Source organism: Zalophus californianus, chromosome 4 (assembly GCF_009762305.2).
Source record: "Zalophus californianus isolate mZalCal1 chromosome 4, mZalCal1.pri.v2, whole genome shotgun sequence".
In the NCBI taxonomy this organism is placed as follows: domain Eukaryota; kingdom Metazoa; phylum Chordata; class Mammalia; order Carnivora; family Otariidae; genus Zalophus; species Zalophus californianus.
In genome coordinates, this window is record NC_045598.1 from 142,110,417 (window position 1) to 142,133,409 (window position 22,993).

General features: G+C 36.1%; 1 protein-coding gene across 4 annotated transcripts in view; it reads left to right on the top strand.

The window, feature by feature from the left end:
- Window positions 1–1,350: 1,350 nt before the first annotated feature.
- Window positions 1,351–22,993, top strand: part of LRRCC1 (leucine rich repeat and coiled-coil centrosomal protein 1) — a 41,816-nt gene continuing 20,173 nt past the window's right edge. For 2 of the 4 annotated variants that reach the window (XM_027626127.1, XM_027626118.1), the window contains exons 1-6: window positions 1,351–1,585; window positions 3,915–4,120; window positions 4,401–4,466; window positions 7,866–8,033; window positions 10,003–10,178; window positions 10,271–10,477. In XM_027626127.1, the coding sequence (XP_027481928.1) occupies window positions 1,497–1,585; window positions 3,915–4,120; window positions 4,401–4,466; window positions 7,866–8,033; window positions 10,003–10,178; window positions 10,271–10,477 (912 nt within the window). In that variant the 5' untranslated portion in view covers window positions 1,351–1,496. Of the gene's footprint in view, window positions 1,586–3,914; window positions 4,121–4,400; window positions 4,467–7,865; window positions 8,034–8,673; window positions 8,740–10,002; window positions 10,179–10,270; window positions 10,478–22,993 lie in introns of those variants that run through there. The other 2 variants (XM_027626137.2, XM_027626147.1) reach the window with 2 other exon arrangements.

Here is a 22,993-nt window from a genome sequence, read left to right on the forward strand (position 1 = left end):
AACACATTTTCTCCAGAATTTACTGGCTTAACACAAAACACTTTATTTAGCTCACATTTCTGTTATTTTGCAGTTTGGGGGGGGTTCAGCTAAGCACTTCTGAGCTCGTGTATGTATCTGTGCTTCCTTTGCTAGAGTGACTTGTTTTTGCTCCATGTAGTAGCTCCTCCTCCAGTTGGCTAGTCTGGCCTTGTTTAAATGGCAGGTCAGCCAGTTTTCCAAGAGAGGGAGCAGAAGCATGCAAGGTGTCTTGAGGCCCAGCACTAGAATTAAATGAATTCTATTGGCAAAAAAAAAAAAAAAAAAGGCACAAGCAAGCCCAGAATCAAGAAGTCACTGAGGAGATTCTACCTCCACTTCTTATTGGAAGGAGCTGCAGACATATGGCAAAGCACATGGTTACAGGAAACAGTGAATTGTGGCTACAAATTTTAGAATGTGAAAGGTATAGTTAAACAATAGGAGACTAATGACACTTAAAGTCCGGAAATATCTTCAATATTAGAGCAAAAAGTTAGGCCTTTATTTGACGGCTAACAGGGACCACCAAAGATTTTAGCTTAAGATAGTGACAGGTTCAAAGTTGACATACCTTTTTTTCCATTTTTAATTTTTTTAAAGGTAGGCTCCATGCCTAAGGTGGGGCTTGAATTCACAACCCTAAGATCAAGGGTCAGATGCTCTACCCACTGAGCCGGTCAGGTGCCCCTAAATATTCCCATGAGTTAGAGAGCAATCTAACCAGTTTTCTTCCACCTTCTGCCGGTATTGTTTTCCTGCCTGGAATGCCATTCACTCCCAGAATTCCCCTTGACCTAGCAAGGGTCTGCTCAGTCACCAATAACCTTTTAGAAAACTGTCCCACTACCCACATCACTATACAGTTGACTTAAATGCTCCTGTGCTATTTCTAGCACTCACCCTGTTGCACGGCAATTCTTTGTTTCCTCCACTTAACTGTGAATGCTTCCAGAGAACGAGAATTGGCTTCAATTTATTCCTCATGTCACAGAGAAGTGCTTGACATATGTAAGGCATCCCATAAATGTTTACTAAACCAACAGTAGGTGCAATGGCCGGTGAGGGAATAATTTACAGGTATGTATGACTATAGTTTTGTAAGACAAACTGCTGTTAAATCGCCTTCAGAAGTCAGTCGCCTACAACGCAAAAATCATACAGGAGAGGGTCACAGGAAAACCCATTCTTTACCCAACAACCACACACACGGGATGTTGTTTCCCTTTACGGCAAGTCCCAAGAATCGCGCCGTGGATACCGTAAAAGGGAGGGAAGCCCTTGGGGAAGAAAATCAGGCTTCCCGCTTTACGGCACTCGTCAAGGCGCGAAAGTGCCCGGCTGTCGGTTGGAGCGGGGCGGGGGGCCTTTCCCCCCGCCCCCTCGGACTGGACTTCCGCTCACCCAGAAGGCGTGTTCCGGGCTCTCCCACCCAGCTCTGGGCGCCGGTTAAGACCACGGTCCGCGTCGCCAGTACTATGGAGGCGCCGGTGGAGGCGGAAGTCGAAAATGAAGACGGCGACAGCATCTGCGGGGATTTGTGCTTCATGGACAAAGGCCTGCGGAGGTAAAGGGTGCTCCGCAGCCAGGAGCGGCCTGGGCATCCCCTGGCGTGAGCCGTGAATAACAAGCTGCCTCGGAGCGGAGGCGGGCCCAGCCTTAGCCAGACCGCGCACAAACGCTGTCTGGCTTCCCCCCGCCTTACCGCGCCAGAACTGCTCTGCTGAAGTGCCAGGTCCAGCGAGTCCTCATTCCTTTCCTCCTTGGACTCCTGAGTAGCCTGGAAACTGCCCTACGATCTCATTCTCTACCAGTCTTTGGCCATCCTCCCTCTTTACTGATTCTTCTTTCTTTACTGATTATTCTTCCTTTGCTTGCTCTGTAATTGTTGGTCTTCTCGGGTTCTATCTTGTCTATTCTGCTCTTTCTGTTACCTTGACAAAAAGTGGCGCTGTGGTATGTCCGGCAACCGTGGAGCGAAGGTTTACTGCTCTTCATTAGGTTTTCCTCAATTCTCTTTGACTCCCTTCTAATTTCTCCTTTGCAGAGCACTGTGATACATATATCCGTAAACTTCTTGCGACTACTAAACATCATATTTAGCTAACCATTTCCCTCTTTCATGCAGCCCAAATTTATGCATGGCGTACTAGGTTTTTCATCCCGCTTTACTGACTGGTCCCTGCCTACCTTTTCGGAATTAACCTCTTACCATTTCTCCATTTACCCTCTGTGATTAGCCATACTGACCTACAGGCAGTTCCATAGTGGGCTTCTCTCTGTTCCTTTGTGGCATGCCCTGCTCTATGGGGAACCTTGCTGCTGATAATTAAACCATCTTGTTCTGGATCATGATCTCAAATTTGCCCAAAGACCCCAGGGAGATGGTTTTTAAAGGAATATTTACATTTATATTTAATAATAGATGCCATTTACTGAATGCCATCTATGTGTAAATATTACATATGTTATCACTACCCCTCACAATAATTCTGCAAGGTAGTAATTTTACAAGTGACAGATCTGAGACCCAGAGGATCTAAATAGTGTTCCCAAATTCTCCCAGCTGGTGAGCAGTTAAGTTCAAATTCAAACCTATTTCTGTCTAATTTCACTTTCTCCTTTTTCTACTGTACCACATTATCTGCACAGTACTAATTTCCAGAAACTGAAATGTGTCAGAAAATAAATGACTGTCATTAAGAGCATGTGTTAACAGCACAAGGATAGCTCAGTAAATGACAGTAGCAAGGTAATTGGAAAACATTTCAACAGTCACATTTAGAAATTGGTAGTTTCAAATTTACAAATGCTTTATCTTTTTCTGTCACATGTTATTACGTGCTTCATTCTGAAATTTAAGGGAGGAGCTGAATGACTTTATGGCATATTTAAAGTGTTTTTGATTTTTAATTTTGAATTTTAGATTCTTGATGCTGATTTGAAAGAACCAGAATTCTTTATTTTCTTTTTACTCCCTGACTACTAAACTTCTCACTTCTCTGCTGCCAGAGTTAAGTTTCCTCTGCGGTAGCTGCTACAGAACATTGAACAGATGCTCATGACATTGTGTGTCCCTATTCCCGATTTTCCCTCCTTCCAGCACTTCTGAACTTTGTGCACTGTAGTTTTTATTCCTGGAACGACCATCTTTAGGAGAGGTTCTGGTTATAAATGGCTGTACTTGAGAGAATGAGGAGATGAGTTCTATTTAGGGGAGGTGCATTCCAGATGTATATAAGGGAGGATGGATTTTTTCACTAGAAATAGTAATAACTGGTTGTTTCTTTGAAATCAGCTACATTCTGGGTTAAATAGCTGTTGCAGACAGTAAAGAAAGATTACAAGCTACAGTGCCAGATCTGGATTTATACTGCCTCAGGTAATAACTGCAAGAACTTGGACAAGTTAATTTCTGCAAACTTCAGTATCCTTATGATACCTATTGCTTAGAATTGTTGTTAGATAAATGAAATGAGAAAATAGGGGCTTAGAGAGGTTAACTCATTTATTCAAGTAATTTAGCAAAAAAAAAAAAAAATACTAGAATGCAGATTTGAACTGGGATATTATGATTTCAGGGCCTTTACAATTACAGCTTTCATTATATGCTGATGACTTGGTTGCTTATAGAAGGTAGAAATGCCCAGGGTCACTTCCCTCTCTTGAGTGGGTTTCCTGTTTATCTGTATGGTCCAAAATACCAATTAGTGGTAAGGAGCACTGTCCCTTATGAGATGTTAAAAGACTACCACAGGTAGGAAGGATTTCGTTATAGAATGAGTAGAGCACATACTTTTCATCTACATGCTGTTTGGTTGATTTTAATTATATTTGGTCATAATTTTTAAATCTGTTTCTTACTTGCTTTTGATAATATATATTTTCTCTTGTAGCATATCAGAGTTATCTTTAGATTCATCCCTTCATGCCATCAATCTTCATTGCAATAACATCTCAAAAATTGAAGCCATTGATCATGTTTGGAATTTACAACACTTAGATCTGTCATCTAATCAAATAAATCGAATTGAAGGGCTAAACACACTGACAAAACTATGTACTTTAAATTTGTCCTGCAATTTGATCACAAGAATAGAAGGTTTGTAAGTGATTTTCATGTGATACTTTGCATAAGGAAGATTATTTAAGTCCACTTTTCTTCCCAAAAGAATGGAATAAATATTATCATATACTTCTGAAAACTGACCTTAAAATTTACTACATAAAAGTTTTCTTCTAGAAAAGTTAACAATTTTTAGGTATTTTGCAAAATACCTATAAAATTGATTTCCCTATTATTGGACTATAGATTTGCTTCAAAACTGTCTGAAATAGTATTGTAATACTATATAGCTTTATTTTATCTTATTTTATTTTAGGACTTGAAGCACTAACTAATCTGACTAGACTGAATTTATCTTATAACCACATAAATGATCTTAGTGGTAAGTAGATAATCTTATGTTTTCTATAATGCTGAATGTTTGCCACATATGATGAGTTAGGCTAAGCTCAGCATGCTGAAAACTGAATAATCCTGTTTTTGACCAAAAATACCATCTAGAGAGTCTGCTTCAGACATAATTCTTTTTTTGTTGGTGCCAAAGCAAATAAATAAATAAAAAAATAGGAATACAAATAGGTGATCAGTAACCGAAAAAACTTGGATAGGAGGGTCTTACTTCAGGAGAATAATGTTTTAATCTTAAATAATTGATCGATATGCTATTATATAAAGAATAGTTCCAATAGAACTTTTTTTACAGTGATGAAAATATTAAATATCTATGCTGTCTGACATGGCAACGAATAGCCAGATGTGTCTTTTGAGCACTTGAAATGTGGCTTGTGCAGTGAGGAACTGAATTTGTAATTTAATTTTAGCTTAAATTTACAAAGCCACAGGTGATTAGTTCTACAATATTGGATCATATAGCATATTGGACCATACTGCATTCCAAAGGCTATATTGTAAATTGAAGATCAAATAATTTTCTTTTCTTTTTGACTCTTAGCAGGTCTAAGAAGGTTAAACATTTCTACCTATTTTTAATTGATTAAAGTGATACACTGATAAAATGAACAAAGTTTCATGATTCTTAGAATTATCTCTTAGAACTGGCAGAATTCTTCTAATTATCATCATAATCCTGTCAATTTTTGAAAATCTTATTCATGTGTTTATATTTCTCCCATACTAGAAAAATACTACCTGTACCAGGTATTTCATATACAAAAAATTAAAGCAATCTACTCCCTACTGTAAGCTGGAATAGCAAGAATATTTTAATTTTTTAAAACTTTCTCCCCCAAAGTTGTGAAAGTATTGGAATTGAGTATTAACCCTAGTTCTGTCACTGCTGTGTGATGTTGAGCAAAGAATATTATTGTTTGGATGCAGTTGCCTTATCTGAAAAATGTGAATCTTGGATAAGATTGCTCATTCATTTACTCAACAAATATTTATTGAAGATCACTGTATCAAATACTATTCTGTAGTGATAAAAAAAAACAACAAGTAGATAAGGTTCTTATCATAGGGCTTACATTGTAGTGGGGAAGAAAAGCAAAAAATAAGATCATGTCAACCCCTCAAAAATAAACAAAGATTTGAGCAGACCCCTTCCCAGGAGGAAATCTAAGTGGCAGATTAGTACATGAAAAAAAAATGTTTAGCATCTTTAGTGATTCAGGAAATACAAATTAAAACTGTAATGAGATCTACTTCATACCTACTAGAATAGATAGTTTTAAAACTTACAATACTGGTGAGATTATGGAGCAGCTAGAACTAGCACACATTGTGAGGAGAATTGAAAATGGAACAACTACTTTGGAAAACAGTTTGAAAGTTTCTAAAATGTTAAACATACATTTACCATATAATTATGCAGTCCCTCTCCTAGGTATTTACCTAAGAGAAATGAAACCATGTCTGTTCAAAAACCTGTATATGAAAGTTTATATGATTATATAGCTTTTTATATAATCATGTTTATATGATTCTTTATAATCTTCCAAAACTGGAAGCCATCCATATGTCTATCACCTAGTAAACAAATAAATTGTGATTCATCCACATGGTGGAATATTGCTTGGCAATAAAAAGGAATGAACAATTGATATATGCAGCAACGTGGACAGCTCTAAAAAGAATTAGGCTAAGTGCAGGAAGTGAGACACAGAAAGATGCACTATATGATTTCATTTATATGACATTCTGACCAAGGCAAGTTATAGTGGCAGAAATTAGATCATTAGTTGCCAAGGGTTGAAGATGGGACCCATTGATCGGAGTGATAGAATGTTCTGTATCACAATTATAGTAGTGGTTACACAACTGTATATGCTTGTTTACATACGTTGAACTGTACACCTAAAAGGGTGCATTTTAGTGACTTCATATCAGATTATAATAAATATGAAGAAAATATAATAGGCAGCCCTGTAAGTTTTAATAGATAATTATGAGTTCAATAAATAAAAGCAGTATATATGATAAGTACATGCAAAGACACTAAGGCACCTTCAACCTTGTCATAATAAAGGAACAGAAAGAAGGGTAATATGGCTAGAGCATAGCAAATGAGGGGTTGGTGTGCTAAGAAAAGAGATGAGAAGGTAGGCAAAGGCCAGATCACAGCTTCATACTCAGGGTAAAAAAAGTTTGCATATTATTCTAGGTGCAATAGGAAGCCGTAGGAGGGCTTTAAACAAGTGATGTATGTGTTTTTCAAGGATCACTTTGGTTGCTGAGTGAGTGAAGAATGGATTTTAGGAGGATAGGAGTGGAAGTCAGGTGACCAGATAGGAAGCTATTTCAGTGGTCTAAGTGAGAGATGATGGAGACTTGGACTAGGGTAGAAATAGTGTAGAGGAGCAAATGGATGTATTTTGCAGGTAAAGTTCATAGGACATGCTGATGGATTGAGATAAGGAAGAAAAAAGGAATCAAAGATAAATTAACTGTGAGTTTTTCTGTAAAAACAGGTGGATGATGGGACTGGTTCCTGATGTGGGAAAGATGGGAAGAAACAGGTTTAGAGATGAGGGGATGAGAAGTAAGGATTCTCTTAAATTTGAGAACCCTGTTAGACATGTGTGTATGTATATGTGTAAGTCTCAGTTCGGGGGTGGATTTCATGGTTGGAATTGTAGATTCGGCACATCAAAGGCCATTTCCAGGCTGTACCTTTGCTCAGAAGCTCCATTTTAAAGAGAGTTCTGAGGGAAGAAAAGAGAAGCATGAAGTGCTCCAGTGGGGCAAACTCTCAGCATGCATGGCCCCATCCACCACAGCTGCAGCTGAAGTCAGAGGCTGGTCAAGGAGACGTGGTACCAGGCATCAGTAACCTCTGCTGCAAATCTAGTTGTTAGCATTACCATGCTCTAGATAAACTCGTGTAAGAATTATTACCAGGGAACTAAATCAAATGGGTGCTATTTGTATTTTATGCTCAAACCAATAAAATTGAAGGGTACTACAGGGTTTGCTTATGTCTGCTAATCAGAAATAATGTGTTGATTGAGAGCCTGAAGCCATTGCTTTATGATTCTCCTAGAAGTACATGCATTGACCTGGGGAGGCCCATATGTTCTGTTTGAAGAGAACCAGACCAGGAACCTCTGGGCTAGGGCCTCAAAAGGGATGCTAACCCTGTGTTTCTTCAAAACAACAAATGTCTTTACGCATACTGTTTATTAGATGTAGCTGTTTGTGGAGACTTCTTATTAATGCTGCTTCTTTGCCTCAAAATCTAATCTATATAAAAATTAATTTTAATTAGCTGTTGGAAAAATGACTTCAGTGGCATCAAGAGAGTTTTTTTTTTTCCTTATTGCAGGTTTGATTCCCCTTCATGGAATTAAACATAAACTTAGATATATTGACCTACATAGTAATTGTATAGATAGTATTCATCACTTACTTCAGTGTGTGGTAGGATTGAACTTCTTGACTAATCTTATTTTGGAAAAAAATGGAGAAGATAACCCTGTCTGTCGTGTACCAGGTATGAGCAATTAATACTTTTTGCAACAGTTAATATTCAGAGCTCCTTTGTTTTCTGTAACTGGTGTTTATGACCCTTTTATTTGTCTTAAGCTTTGCAACTTTTTATTATATATTTGAAAAAACATAATTGCAAATAAGGAATTTTATTAAGACAAATTGCGGTTAAGAGAGCACAGGATGAACAGATAAATAATTCTATTTAGACAGTTTTATATTTGATAAGTGAATGCCTCAAAATTATGTTATGATCTATTCTTAAACAGTATAATAATATTCAGCCATAAAAAAAGAATATAGAGTCTTTAGCTACTGATACATAATTATCTCCAAGATACACTGTTAATAGAAAAAAAGCAAGCAAGTTTGAAAACATTGCATATAATAGGTTACCATTTGTGTGCAAAGGGTAAAATATGTGTGTGTATTTGCTGATTATATATATAAAATATCCAGAAGGCTGTACCAAAAACTGATAACAATGGCTAACTCCAGTATTAAGTAGGTAAGGGTCAGGAAATGGCAGAAAGGGTGGAAAAAGTAGCTGGGAATCAGGAAATATTAGGAAAATTTTTTCCTGTGTATGTTTTTAATTTTGTTTGTGAATGTGTTAATAAATAAATCATTTTTGTAAGGAAGAAAACAATATGATATATTGAAGATGCTGCTGAAATGCCATTTCATCTAATTCAGAATCACTGAAGTTGGTAAATACAAAGCAGACCAGACTACTATTTCTTATTATTATCACTTATTTCAAATGGCTTAACCAAGCAATAAGATACAAATGTAAAATATGAATATATATTCAAAAGATCAGCTTGGGTAGAAGGTGGCTACAGAGTTGGCTCCATTCTGTCATTAATACACAACTGTATGAAGGCTTTTCCCAGAATGGAAACCTGTTGTGATAATTTTATTTCACAGAAGAATATAATAGATGTGAGATGAACTATTTTCCTAATGCCATATAATATAGAGTCTACCTGTATTAGACTGTCCTTAGAATCAGGACAGACTTCAGTTTTCTGGGGAAACCCTGTTTTGGGGGGAAATAGCCTTATTTCTAAAACAACTTTTTTCTTCTTTTCCTTACTCACCCAAGTTGGATTTTTTCCCTGACAATTTGCCCTAAGAATCTCTGGTTCCTAGTTTGAACCTTTGTTTTTCACTTTGATTAGGTATTTCAACACGGTTGCCCCCCCCCCCCCCAGAATTGAAGGGATACTTACTACTAAAGTAACCTTTCTCCTCTCAAAATTTCATATATTGATTTGCCAGATTTCTTTCTTTTGGAGTTCTTCCAACCACTTCATTGGCCTTTGTTAGAAATACTTGGTCTTAACATTATAGTTAAGCAAAGTTAAACTGTTTCTTTTAGCCTAAACACCAAATTAATGTTAACTTGTCAGATTTCTCATATTTAATTGTACTTAGGGAAAATAAACATATTCTTGAATAGTTGATAGATTGCCTATCTTAATCTTAGTTATATCTAATTTAAGGGAGAAAGATGGGGAAGTTTAATATACTAATACTTAAGGCCTCGTTAGTAAAATTCTGAATTTCTGGTGGTTACCCACATTATCCTGATTTATATTTATACTAATTATATTACAAATAAAAGACACGTTTGGCTTTCTGTTCAGAATAAGCTTACTGGTATCATGCATTTATAACTTTAAAGCAGTTTTACAAAAGCGAAATCCAGCAATAATGATTTTTAACTTTCTGATCTTCACCAGGAGGATTATGTGGGAGGGGTGGCGGGGAGTATTTTGTTTGTTTTATACTTAATGATTACATACTAGAGAAGGACTAAGTAGCTTTTATTACAAGTTTATTAGTTGCATTCCAATACTAATTTTATCATTCAGGTGATATATCTGGTAGGTGATAAATTTAGTGTATTTGAGAAATAATTAACTTTTTAATGCCTGACTTTTTATTTTGAATGATTTGTTTCCAAGGGTACAGAGCAGTTATGCTCCAGACATTGCCACAGCTTAGAATCCTGGACTGCAAGAACATATTTGGTGAGCCAGTAAATTTGTCAGAAATAAATTCATCACGCCTACAGTGCATAGAAGGTCTTTTGGATCACTTAGTTTCTTCAGATTCTCCCCTAAATATAAGTGAAGATGAGGTATGGTATTGTTTTTTTCTAATATAAAAAATACCTTCAAATTTTAATTAATGTAAATTTAAAAGATCTTGGTTTGTTTCTCTGTATCACAGATAATTGATAGTATGCCAGTCGTAACACCACCCATCGATGAGATAGCCCCCTTGGATCAGTTTGCATCACCAACAGATACTGGTTTGACATCATTTATATCTATATGTCCATCTTCTGAGCCGGAGAAAGTTAATCATGAAAACAATTTTCATAATGACGTGAAACTTCAGAAATTAGATGATCAAATTTTACAGCTTCTCACTGAAGTAACTATTTTTCCTATATTTCTAAGAAGTGTTTGTTGAAAAAAAAAAGTTGAGGAAATGTAAAATAAAAATAGCATATTAGCTAACCAACCCGAGACAATTTATAGTTAACATTCTGTTGTGTATGTATATTTTTTTCCTTTAACAGAAATAGGATTCTGTTTTATAATAGTAGTAGTAGAAAAAGATAACATACTTTTTTCACTCATTTTCATTATTGTCCTTCAAATATTTATTATATAATTCCTTTATTTTGCTGTACGTCACATTATTTCCACCCATCTACCTTTTGGCCTTGAGTAAACTCAGAACTCTTCTGACTCAGCGTTTATAAATATAGAGGATACGTGAGTTACTTTGGGCCTCTACTATCTTCAGTTGTTTAATGATCAAAACCACTTCTAGAACTTAAAGCTGAATGACAGGTTAACTTACATAGTGCCTGCTTTAATTTCTGTTTATAGCAGACCCTCACCAGATTAATCTCTGCTTTCCTGAGATACTCTTTTTTTTACCCCTGCTACTGGTACACTGGCTTTTAGAATCTTTGAATTATGTGGATGGACTACAATGCCTAGATTTTATTGCTATTTGGGTCTCCAAACTTTGCTGTAGCATTCTTGACTGTGATCTACAATAACAGTTGTTTTCTTCAGCACCACATTTCTGAGAATGCAGTGGATTATTATTTAGCCCCTACTTGGATATAGGGTAGAGATACTGTGGTACAGGCCAAAGAAGCTATTAGTCAAATGTGAGTTTGACCTAGATATTTGTAATTAAATTTTAATATTCAAAATTTTTTTCTCCAAATGAGGTGGGGGTGTGGAGTAGAAAATGCTAATGGTAGAATTATAGTTCAGAGGGTTTTTAATAATTCTGAACTATTATCATAGTTACAACACTAACAACAATGCTAGATAAACAAAAAGTTTATCTTAGGGCAGTAAATGAGTTAAGGCTGTAAGGATTTTGTGTGCCAGAAAACCCTAGACACTTCACTTGGGCCACAGAAGTGGGTAGGAATAGAACTGGGATAAGAATGCTGGCCTGTACATTCTTTAACATCATTGATAATGTGTCACTGAGCTCTTCAGCTTCTCCGTTTCCTCAGATTGATTTCATCGTTCGTCTTTTCTAAAAGCTGACTCTTCTGCCAATATCAGACCTTAGATTTAATTTTGGTAACCTGTATTTGAAGTGAACTTTTACAGCTTCTTTTATGCCATCCTCATTTCATTCTCACAACACCCCAGTCAAGTAGCTAGGGATCAATATATCATTCTTATTTTATAGGAAAGAAAGGAGTTCATCTAAGCGTCCTTTAATAGTAGAAGTTGAGGTTCAGACCCAAATCTCTGATAGCCAGTCTGGTATTCTTTCCACCAGCATGCTTCTTACTCAGTTATGATGATAATTCTTCCTACTTTGTAACCAAAAATAGGAGTCTAGCTGTCTGGGGGAAAAAACATGATTCTTTGCTCTGCATAATAAAAAAATTCGGTGAATGCTAACGTGTGAAGGGTAAACATGCAGTTTTAATTTCAGTTGATGTATATACTCAATGTTATTTCAAAAGTAATTTATAAGTGAGGTCATAAAATTACTGAAAATGTACTATACTACAATGATATTTTTCTTAACCATGGAACTTATAATTATTTCACTGATCTTGAGAGTTCTCTGTGAAGACTTTTGTCTTTTAGTTTTTCCCTACCATTTTATTATGAAATTTTCAAACTTAGAGCAAATTTGAAAGAAATTCTTAGTGAATACCAGTATACCCACCAACTAGATTCCACTGTCAACATTTTACTTTGCTTATTTCTTCATGTATCTATCCATTTATTCATTTATCAAACTATCTTATGACACATTTCAAATTAAATTACATGCATTGGTATATTTCCCTCAAAATACTTAAGCATGTATATCAGTAACTATAGAGTTCAGTATTTTTTTAGCCATCTCTTTTGATGTAAAATACAGATACGTGTTTTCCGTGAATTGACAATACATATACCTGTTACCCAACTTTTATGAAGATAAACATAACCATCATCAACATTACCCTTTCCCTGTCAGTCTTCTCCCCCAAGGCAATCACTTTCCTCCCTTTTTCACCATAGATTATTGAATGCTTCTTCCAGAACCTAATATAATATAATATAATATAATATAATATAATATAATATAATATAATATAATATTGCAGTTGTACAAATATACACTTTTGTGTAAGTCCTCTTTCACTTAGTATAACTTTGAAATCATTCCATGTTTTATATCTATTCTTTAGATCTTTTTCATCACTCTCAGAAGTAGTTTTAGTATACAAGTTTTGCATATTTTTTATTAAATTTATTCCTAAGTATTTTGTTTTATAACATTGTAAATTGAACAGTTTTTGTGGCTCCATGTTCCATGATTGCTGCTTGTTTGTGAAATACCATTTATTTTTATATATATATAGCTTGGATCCTGTGATTTTGCTAAATTTACTTAATAGTTCTAGTAGTTTTGTATTTTCCTGGTAATTTTCTACATAAACAGTCATATGGAGACAGTTTTCCTTCTCTGACCTTTATGCTGGTCCTTTTTGCTTTGTTGCAATAGCTAGGATTTGCAGTACAGTACTGAAGATAAATGGTGAGAGTGGGCACTTTTGTCTTATTCCTGATCCTTGGAGAGCCTTCTGTATTTCACAATTGAGTATGATGTGAGTCTTATGTTTTTCATAGATGTCCTTTATCAAGTTAAGGAGTTTACTTCTGTTCCCAGTTGGCTGAGTTTTCTGATGTTGTTGAATTTTTTTTGTTAAATGCTTTTTCTGCATCTATTGAGATGATCATATGTTATTTTTTACTCACATAATAGTATGAATTACATTGATTCGTTTCCAAATGTTAAACAAACATTGCATATTGGGGGTAAACCTCATTTAATCATGATAAATTATCATATATTCTTGGATTTAGTTTGCTAGTATTTTATAAGTTTTTATGATTTGCTCATGAGGGAGATTTGTTTTTACTTTTATAGTAGCATCTTTGGTTTTGATATTAAGTTAATGTTGCATACCCTAAATGAGTTGAAAACTGCCCTCTCCTCTATTTTCTAAAAAATTATTGTAAGATTGGAATTATTCTTTCTTAAATGTTTGATAAAGTTCACCAGTAAAATTATCTGGCCCTGGAAGTTTTGTGATAATGAATTCACTCTCTTTAATAATTATAAGGCAACTCATTTTCTATCTCATTGTGTGTTGCTTGATATAAGTTGTGTTTTATAATTTGTCCATTTCATCGAATTTGTTAACATAAAATTGTTACTAATATTCTCTTACTGTCTTTTTAACATCTGTAGGATCTGTAATGATAGCCTTTCCTTTATTACTGATAATGATGATTTGTGTCCCCTCTCTCTCTGTTTTATTTTATATATATATATATATATATATATATATATATATTTTCTTTTGTCTTGGTCAGTTTGGCCAAGGGTGGGGTACCTCGGTGGCTCAGTTGGTTAAGCGTCTACCTTTGGCTTCAGGTCATGATCCCAGGGTCCTGGGATCTCCCTCTGCCCTTCCGCCTTCCTGCTTGTCCTTCCTTGCTCTCTTTCTCTCCCTCGTGCTCTCTCTCTCAAATATATAAAATTTTTTTTAAAAATTTAGTCAAGGGTTTTGTTTCTATTTACAAAGATGAATTTGTTAATTTTATCTGCTCTCTGTTTTCTGTATTACAGATTTCTACATTTTTATTATTTCTTCTACTTTGAATTTACCCTTTATTTTTTAGCTTCTTAATGTAAGTGCTTAGATTATTGAGTTTAGATCTGTCTTCTAATTTAAATTAATTAACCATCTAAAGCAGTAAATATTTTTAAGCACTGCTTTAACTACAGTTCACAAATTTTATACATTTGTTTTCATCATTATTTACCTAGAAATATTTTCTAATTTCTCTTGTGATTTCTTCCTTCATCCAAGGATTATTTAGAACCATCTCATTTAATTTTCAAGTGTTTTGGTTTCTAGATATGTTCTGTTAGTAACTTCTAATTTACTTTCATTTTGTCAGAGAACATTCTAGATAATTTTAGTCTTTTTAAATTTACTGGGACTTACTGTATAGCCCAGTATGTGGTCTTTCTTCGTGAATGTTCTTTGTGCCCTTGGACAGAATGTTTATTGTACACTTGTTAAGTCAGGATGGCTGATAGCATTTTCAGATGACTCATGTCATTACTGATTTTTTTATCTAGTTCTATCAGGTGCTGATACTGATTTTTTAAAAATTTACTTGTCTGATTCTATCGCTTTATGAAAAATGTTAAAATCTCCATCTAAGAGTGTGGATTGGTTTGTTTCTCCCTTTAATTCTCTTTAACATTTGCTTATTATATTTTGAAGCTCTGTTATTAAGCACATACATGTTTACAGCTGTTCTGTCTTCCTAATGAAGTGTTCCTCTTTGTCTTTGGGAGTATTCTTTGTCTTGAAGCCTGTTTTATCTGATATTAATATAACCATTTCAGCCTTCTTACGCTTATAATTTATATATAAATCTTTTTCCATCAATCAGGGTTTTTTTTTAAAAAAGAACAGCTTTATTGAGCTATAATTCACTTACCATACAATTCAATGGTTTGTACCCATTAGCAGTCACTACCATTTTCCTCCAGCCCTAGGCAGCCACTAGTGGATTTTTTTTTATTTTTTTATTGTTATGTTAATCACCATATATTACATCATTAGTTTTTGATGTAGTGTTCCATGATTCATTGTTTGTTCATAACACCCAGTGCTCCATGCAGAATGTGCCCTCTTTAATACCCATCACCAGGCTAACCCATCCCCCTACCCTCCTCCCCTCTAGAACCCTCAGTTTGTTTTTCAGAGTCCATCATCTCTCATGGTTCGTCTCCCCCTCTGACTTACTCCCCTTCATTCTTCCTCTCCTGCTATCTTCTTCTTTTTCTTTTTTTTTTAAATATGTTGCGTTATTTGTTTCAGAAGTACAGATCTGTGATTCAACAGTCTTGCACAAGTCACAGCACTCACCGTAGCACGTACCCTCCCCAATGTCTATCACCCAGCCACCCCATCCCTCCCACCCCCAACCACTCCAGTAACACTCAGTTTGTTTCCTGAGATTAAGAATTCCTCATATCAGTGAGGTCATATGATACATGTCTTTCTCTGATTGACTTATTTCACTAAGCATAAGACCCTCCAGTTCCAGCCACATTGTTGCAAATGGCAAGATCTCATTCCTTTTGATGGCTGCATAATATTCCATTGTGTATATATACCACATCTTCTTTATCCATTCATCTGTCGATGGACATCTTGGCTCTTTCCACAGTTTAGCTATTGTGGACGTTGCTGCTATAAACATTGGGGTGCACGTACCCTTCGGGTCCCTACATTTGTATCTTTGTGGTAAATACCCAGTAGTGCAGTTGCTGGATCGAATGGTAGCTCTAATTTCAACTGTTTGAGGAACCTCCATACTGTTTTCCAGAGTGGTTGCACCAGCTTGTATTCCCACCAACAGTGTAGGAGGGTTCCCCTTTCTCCACATCCCCGCCAACATCTGTCGTTCCCTGACTTGTTAATTTTAGCCATTCTGACAGGTGTGAGGTGGTATCTCATTGAGGTTTTGATTTGGATTTCCCTGATGCCGAGCGATGTTGAGCACTTTTTCATGTGCCTGTTGGCCATTTGGATGTCTTCTTTGGAGAAATGTCTGTTCATGTCTTCTGCCCATTTCTTGATTGGATTATTTGTTCTTTGGGTGTTGAGTTTGATAAGTTCTTTATAGATTTTGGATACTAGCACTTTATCTGATCTGTCATTTGCAAATATTTTCTCCCATTCTGTCGGTTGTCTTTTGGTTTTGTGGACTGTTTCTTTTGCTGTGCAAAAGCTTTTTATCTTGATGAAATCCCAATAGTTCATGTTTGCCCTGGCTTTCCTTGCCTTTGGCGATGTTTCTAGGAAGAAGTTGCTGCGGCTGAGGTCGAAGAGGTTGCTACCTGTGTTCTCCTTTAGGATTTTGATGGACTCCTGTCTCATGTTAGGTCTTTCAGCCATTTGGAGTCTATTTTTGTGTGTGGTATAAGGAAATGGTCCAGTTTCATTCTTCTGCATGTGGCTGTCCAATTTCCCCAACACCATTTGTTGAAGAGACTGTCTTTTTTCCATTGGACATTCTTTCCTGCTTTGTCAAAGGTAAGTTGACCATAGAGTTGAGGGTCCATTTCTGGGCTCTCGATTCTGTTCCATTGATCTGTGTGTCTGTTTTTGTGCCAGTACCATACTGTCTTGATGATGACAGCTTTGTAATAGAGCTGGAAGTCCGGAATTGTGATGCCTCCAGCTTTGCTTTTCTTTTTCAAGATTCCTCTGGCTATTCTGGGTCTCTTCTGGTTCCATACAAATTTTAGGATTATTTGTTCCATTTCTTTGAAAAAAGTGGATGGTATTTTGATGGGGATTGCATTGAATGTGTAGATTGCTCTAGGTAGCATTGACATCTTCACAATGTTGGTTCTCCCAATCCATGAGCATGGAACGTTTTTCCATTTCTTTGTGTCTTCTTCAATTTCTTTCATGAGTATTTTATAGTTTTCTGAGTATAGATCCTTTGCCTCTTTGGTTAAATTTATTCCTAGGTATCTTAATGGTTTGGGGCACAATTGTAAATGGGATCGACTCCTTGATTTGTCTCTCTTCTGTCTTGTTGGTGTATAGGAATGCCACTGATTTCTGTGCATTGATTTTATATCCTGCTACTTGACTGAATTCCTGTATGAGTTCTAGCAGTTTTGGGGTGGAGTCTTTTGGGTTTTCCACATACAGTATCATATCATCTGCAAAGAGTGAGAGTTTGACTTCCTCTTTGCCGATTTGGATGCCTTTGATTTCTTTTTGTTGTCTGATTGCTGTGGCTAGGACTTCTAATTCTATGTTGAATAGCAGTGGTGAGATTGGACATCCCTGCTGCGTTCCTGACCTTAGGGGAAAAGCTCTCAGCTTTTCCCCATTGAGAATGATATTCGCTGTAGGTTTTTCATAGATGGCTTTTATGATATTGAGGTGTGTACCCTCTAACCCTATACTCTGAAGAGTTTTGATCACGAAAGGATGTTGTACTTTGTCAAATGCTTTTTCTGCATCTATTGAGAGGATCATATGATTCTTGTTCTTTCTTTTGTTAATGTATTGTATCACGTTCATTGATTTGCGGATGTTGAACCAGCCATGCAGCCCAGGGATAAATCCCACTTGGTCGTGGTGAATAATCCTTTTAATGTACTGTTGGATCCTATTGGCTAGTATTTTGGTGAGAATTTTTGCATCCATGTTCATCAAGGATATTGGTCTGTAATTCTCCTTTTTGATGGGGTCTTTGTCTGGTTTTGGGATCAAGGTAATGCTGGCCTCATAAAATGAGTTCGGAAGTTTTCCTTCCCTTTCTATTTTTTGGAACAGTTTCAGGAGAATAGGTATTAATTCTTCTTTAAATGTCTGATAGAATTCCCCTGGGAAGCCATCTGGCCCTGGGCTTTTGTTTCTTGGGAGATTTTTGATGACTGCTTCAATTTCCTTAGTGGTTATAGGTCTGTTCAGGTTTTCTGTTTCTTCCTGGTTCAATTTTGGTAGTTGATACATCTCTAAGAATGCACCCATTTCTTCCAGGTTATCTAATTTGTTGGCATAGAGTTGCTCATAATATGTTCTTATGATTGTTTTTATTTCTTTGGTGTTGGTTGTGATCTCTCCTCTTTCATTCATGATTTTGTTGATTTGGGTCATTTCTCTTTTCTTTTTGATAAGTCTGGCCAGGGGTTTATCAATCTTGTTAATTCTTTCAAAGAACCAGCTCCTAGTTTCGTTGATCTGTTCTACTGTTCTTTTGGTTTCTAGTTCATTGATTTCTGCTCTGATCTTTATTATTTCTCTTCTCCTGCTGGGTTTAGGCTTTATTTGCTGTTCTTTCTCCAACTCCTTTAGGTATAGGGTTAGGTTGTGTATTTGAGACCTTTCTTGTTTCTTGAGAAAGGCTTGTATTGCTATATACTTTCCTCTCAGGACTGCCTTTGCTGTATCCCAAAGATTTTGAACAGTTGTGTTTTCATTTTCATTGGTTTCCATGAATTTTTTTAATTCTTCTTTAATTTCCTGGTTGACCCATTCATTCTTTAGTAGGATGCTCTTTAGCCTCCATGTATTTGAGATCTTTCCGACTTTCCTCTTGTGATTGAGTTCTAGTTTCAAAGCATTGTGGTCTGAAAATATGCAGGGAATGATCCCAATCTTTTGGTACCGGTTGAGACCTGATTTGTGACCTAGGATGTGATCAATTCTGGAGAATGTTCCATGGGCACTAGAGAAGAATGTGTATTCTGTTGCTTTGGGATGGAATGTTCTGAATATGTCTGTGAAGTCCATTTGGTCCAGTGTGTCATTTAAAGTCTTTATTTCCTTGTTGATCTTTTGCTTAGATGATCTGTCCATTTCAGTGAGGGGGTGTTAAAGTCCCCCACTATTATTGTATTGTTGTCAATGTGTTTCTTTGCTTTTGTTATTAATTGCCTTATATAATTGGCTGCTCCCATATTCGGGGCATAGATATTTACAATTGTTAGATCTTCTTGTTGGATAGACCCTTTAAGTAGGATATAGTGTCCTTCCTCATCTCTTATTACAGTCTTTGTTTTAAAATCTAGTTTGTCTGATATAAGGATGGCCACCCCAGCTTTCTTTTGGTGTCCATTAGCATGGTAAATGGTTTTCCACCCCCTCACTTTCAATCTAGGGGTGTCTTTGGGTCTCAAATGAGTCTCTTGCAGACAGCATATCGATGGGTCTTGTTTTTTAATCCAATCTGATAGCCTGTGTCTTTTGATTGGGGTATTGAGCCCATTTACATTCAGGGTAATTATTGAAAGGTATGAATTTAGTGCCATTGTATTACCTGTAAGGTGACTGTTAACTGTATGTTGTCTGTGTTCCTTTCTGATCTTTGCTGCTTTTAGGCTCTCTCTTTGCTTAGAGGACCCCTTTCAATATTTCTTGGAGGGCTGGTTTCATGTTTGCAAATTCCTTTAGTTTTTGTTTGTTCTGGAAGCTTTTTATCTCTCCTTCTATTTTCAATGACAGCCTAGCTGGGTATAGTATTCTTGGCTGCATATTTTTCTCGTTTAGTTCTCTGAAGATATCATGCCAGTCCTTTCTGGCCTGCCAGGTCTCTGTGGATAGGTCTGTTGCCAATCTAATGTTTCTACCATTGTAGGTTACATATCTCTTCTGAGCTGCTTTCAGGATTTTCTCTTTGTCTCTGAGACTTGTAAGTTTTACTATTAGATGTCAGGGTGTTGACCTATTATTATTGATTTTGAGAGGGGTTCTCTGTGCCTCCTGGATTTTGATGCCTGTTTCCTTCCTCACATTAGGGAAGTTTGCTCCAGTATACCTTCTACCCCTCTCTCTCTTCTTCTTCTGGGATCCCAATTATTCTAATGTTGTTTCGTCTTATCGTATCACTTATCTCTCGAATTCTGCCCTCGTGATCCTGTAGTTGTTTCTCTCTCCTTTTCTCAGCCTCTTTATTTTCCATCATTTGGTCTTCTATATCACTGATTCTCTCTTCTGCCTCATTTATCCTAGCATTTAGTGCCCCCATTTTTGATTGCACCTCATCAATAGCCTTTTTGATTTCGACGTGGTTAGATTTTAGTTCTTTTATTTCTCCAGAAAGGGTTTCTCTAATAACTTCCGCGCTTTTTTCAAGCCCAGCTAGTATCTTTAAAGTCATGATTCTGAACTCTAGGTCCGACATGGTACTAATGTCCGTATTGAGTAGGTCCCTGGCTGACGGTACTACCTCTTGTTCTTTTTGCTGAGGTGATTTTTTTCGTCTTGTCATTTTGTCCAGAGGAGAATAGATGAATGAGAGAACAAAATGCTATCAGGTTTACAATGTCCCCAGCAAATATACTGTATACAAATCAGAAAAGACTTTCCAGTAAGCGGTCGCTTCTCTGTTCAGAGAGTTGTTGCTACTCTCCTCTTCGATCTCCTTTTGAGTTTGTAGGTGTTCCGAATGGTTTGATCCCTATTCAGCTGAATTCCTCGTGGATTTTATTTTTATATGGATTTGCCTATTCTGGAAATTTCATGTAAATGGAATCATCAGTATGTGGTCCTTTGTGATTATATTCTTTCATTTAGCATGATGTTTTCAGGTTTTACCCATTTTGTAGCATGTATCAGTACTTCATTTTTTTTTAATATAAGATTTTTATATGGATATACCACATTTTATTCATTCTTCATTTGGTTGGTTAATTTGGGTAATTTCCAATTTTTGACTATTATGAGTAACACTGCTGTGAACATTCATATATATGCTTTTGTGTAAACATAGGTGTTTATTTCTCTTTGCAATATATCTAGTAGTACAATTGCTAGGTCAAATAGTAACTGTGTATTTAACCTTTTGAAGAATGACCAGACTATTTCCAAAGCAACTGCACCATTTTACATTCCTACCATCATTATATGAGCGTTCCAGTTTCTCCACATCTCCTCACCAAATTGTTATTTTCTGTGGTTTTGATTATAGCCATCCTGCTGGGTATGAAGTGGTAGCTCATTGTGCCATCCATTCACTGTTAACTTGCTATATCTTTATTTTGAAGTAAGTCTTATATATAGGTGGGTCTTGTTATTTAATTCAGCCTGGCCATCACTCCTTTTTTTTTTTTAAGATTTTATTTAATTTATTTGACACAGAGAGATAGTGAGAGAGAGAGCACAAACGGGGAGTGGCAGGGAGAGGGAGGAGCAGGCTCTCCGCTGAGCAAGGAGCCCAATGCAGGGCTCGATCCCAGGACCCTGGGATCATGACCTGAGCCGAAGGCAACCGCCCAACCAACCAGGCCACCCAGGAGCCACCCGACATGGCCATCACTCCTTCTGAAGAGTCCATACTCCATTGAAATTTACTGTAATCATTGATGAAGTTGGATTTAGGTATACCATTTCATTGTTTGCTTTTTGTTCACTTTTTTACTCATTTTTCTACTTTTTCTATCTTCTGTTGTATATTTTTTATAATTCAATCTTAATTTGTATTTTGTTCTTTAATCATACTTTTTATTTCTGTGTGTGATAACTCTAAAAATAGACTTTTCAATACTATATTCATATAAAATCTAGAATTCTTGCTTCTATTACACTTTGTTATAGTTGCCATATGTATTTCATTGGATGCATTATAAACTCCAGAGACAATGTTTTAATTTTTGCTTTAAAGGAATTAAAAGTAAAAAATATAAAAATTATTTGTATTTACCTGTATATAAATCATATATGAGGGGCACCTGTGTGGCTCGGTCATTTAAGCATCTGCCTTCGGCTCAGGTCATAATCCCGGGGTTCTGGGATTGAGCCCCACATCGGGCTCCCTACAGAGTAGGGAGCCTGCTTCTCCCTCTCTCTCTTCCTGCCACTCCCCCTGCTTGTACTCTCTCTCTCTCTGTCAAATAAATATGTAAAATCTTTTTAAAAAATAAAAATAAACCATATATGACACTCTCTGAAGATTTAATTTCCTTGTAGTAGTATTTTCCTTTAGTTAGGACTTTCAGCCTGAACTTCCTGTAGCAAATCTTGTAGTGGACATCTGACAACAGATGCCTTTTGAAGGACATTTTTTGCTGAATATAGAATTCTATATTGACAGCTTTTTTTTTCTTTTAGTACTGTCTCCTGGCCTCCATAGTTTTGAATGCAAAGTCAGCACTATTTAGAATCCTTGATTTCCTGAATATAATGTGGCATTTTTCTTTGGCTGCTTTCAAGAATTTACCTTTACTTTTGGTTTTCAGCAGTTTGGCGACATTGTGCTTAAGGATACTTTTCTTCATATTTGTCCTACTTAAGGTTTCTCTGAGTGTTTTTAATCTGTAAATTGGTCTTTACCCAATTTAGGAAATTTTTGACATCATTTCAAATATTTTTCTGCCCTATATTCCCTCTTCTCAGATTCCACTTAGATCTTTTGATACTCTTCCACGGTTCCCTGAGACTCTATATCTTATCAACTTTTTTTTTCTCTGTATCCATTTTAAATAATTTTATAATTAGTTTAATAAATAATTTTAATAAATTGATCTTCAGGTACACTTATTATTTCATCACCTCATTCTCTTCTTAAGGCCAGCCAATTTTTACTTCAGGTGTTGTATTTTGCAGATGTAAAATTTCCATTTTTTATAATTCCTTTTTCTCTGCTAATTTTTTCTTTTCATTCAAGACAGGCATGTTTTATATCATTGAATATGGTTATAATCACTATTTTAAAGTTCTTTTTTATTGAAGTATAATTGATAAACAGTAGTTTATAGTTTCATAGTAACGTAGTTTCAGGCGTACAGCATAGTGATTTGACAACTCTGTATATTATGCTCACCACAATTGTAGCTACCATCTGTCACCAT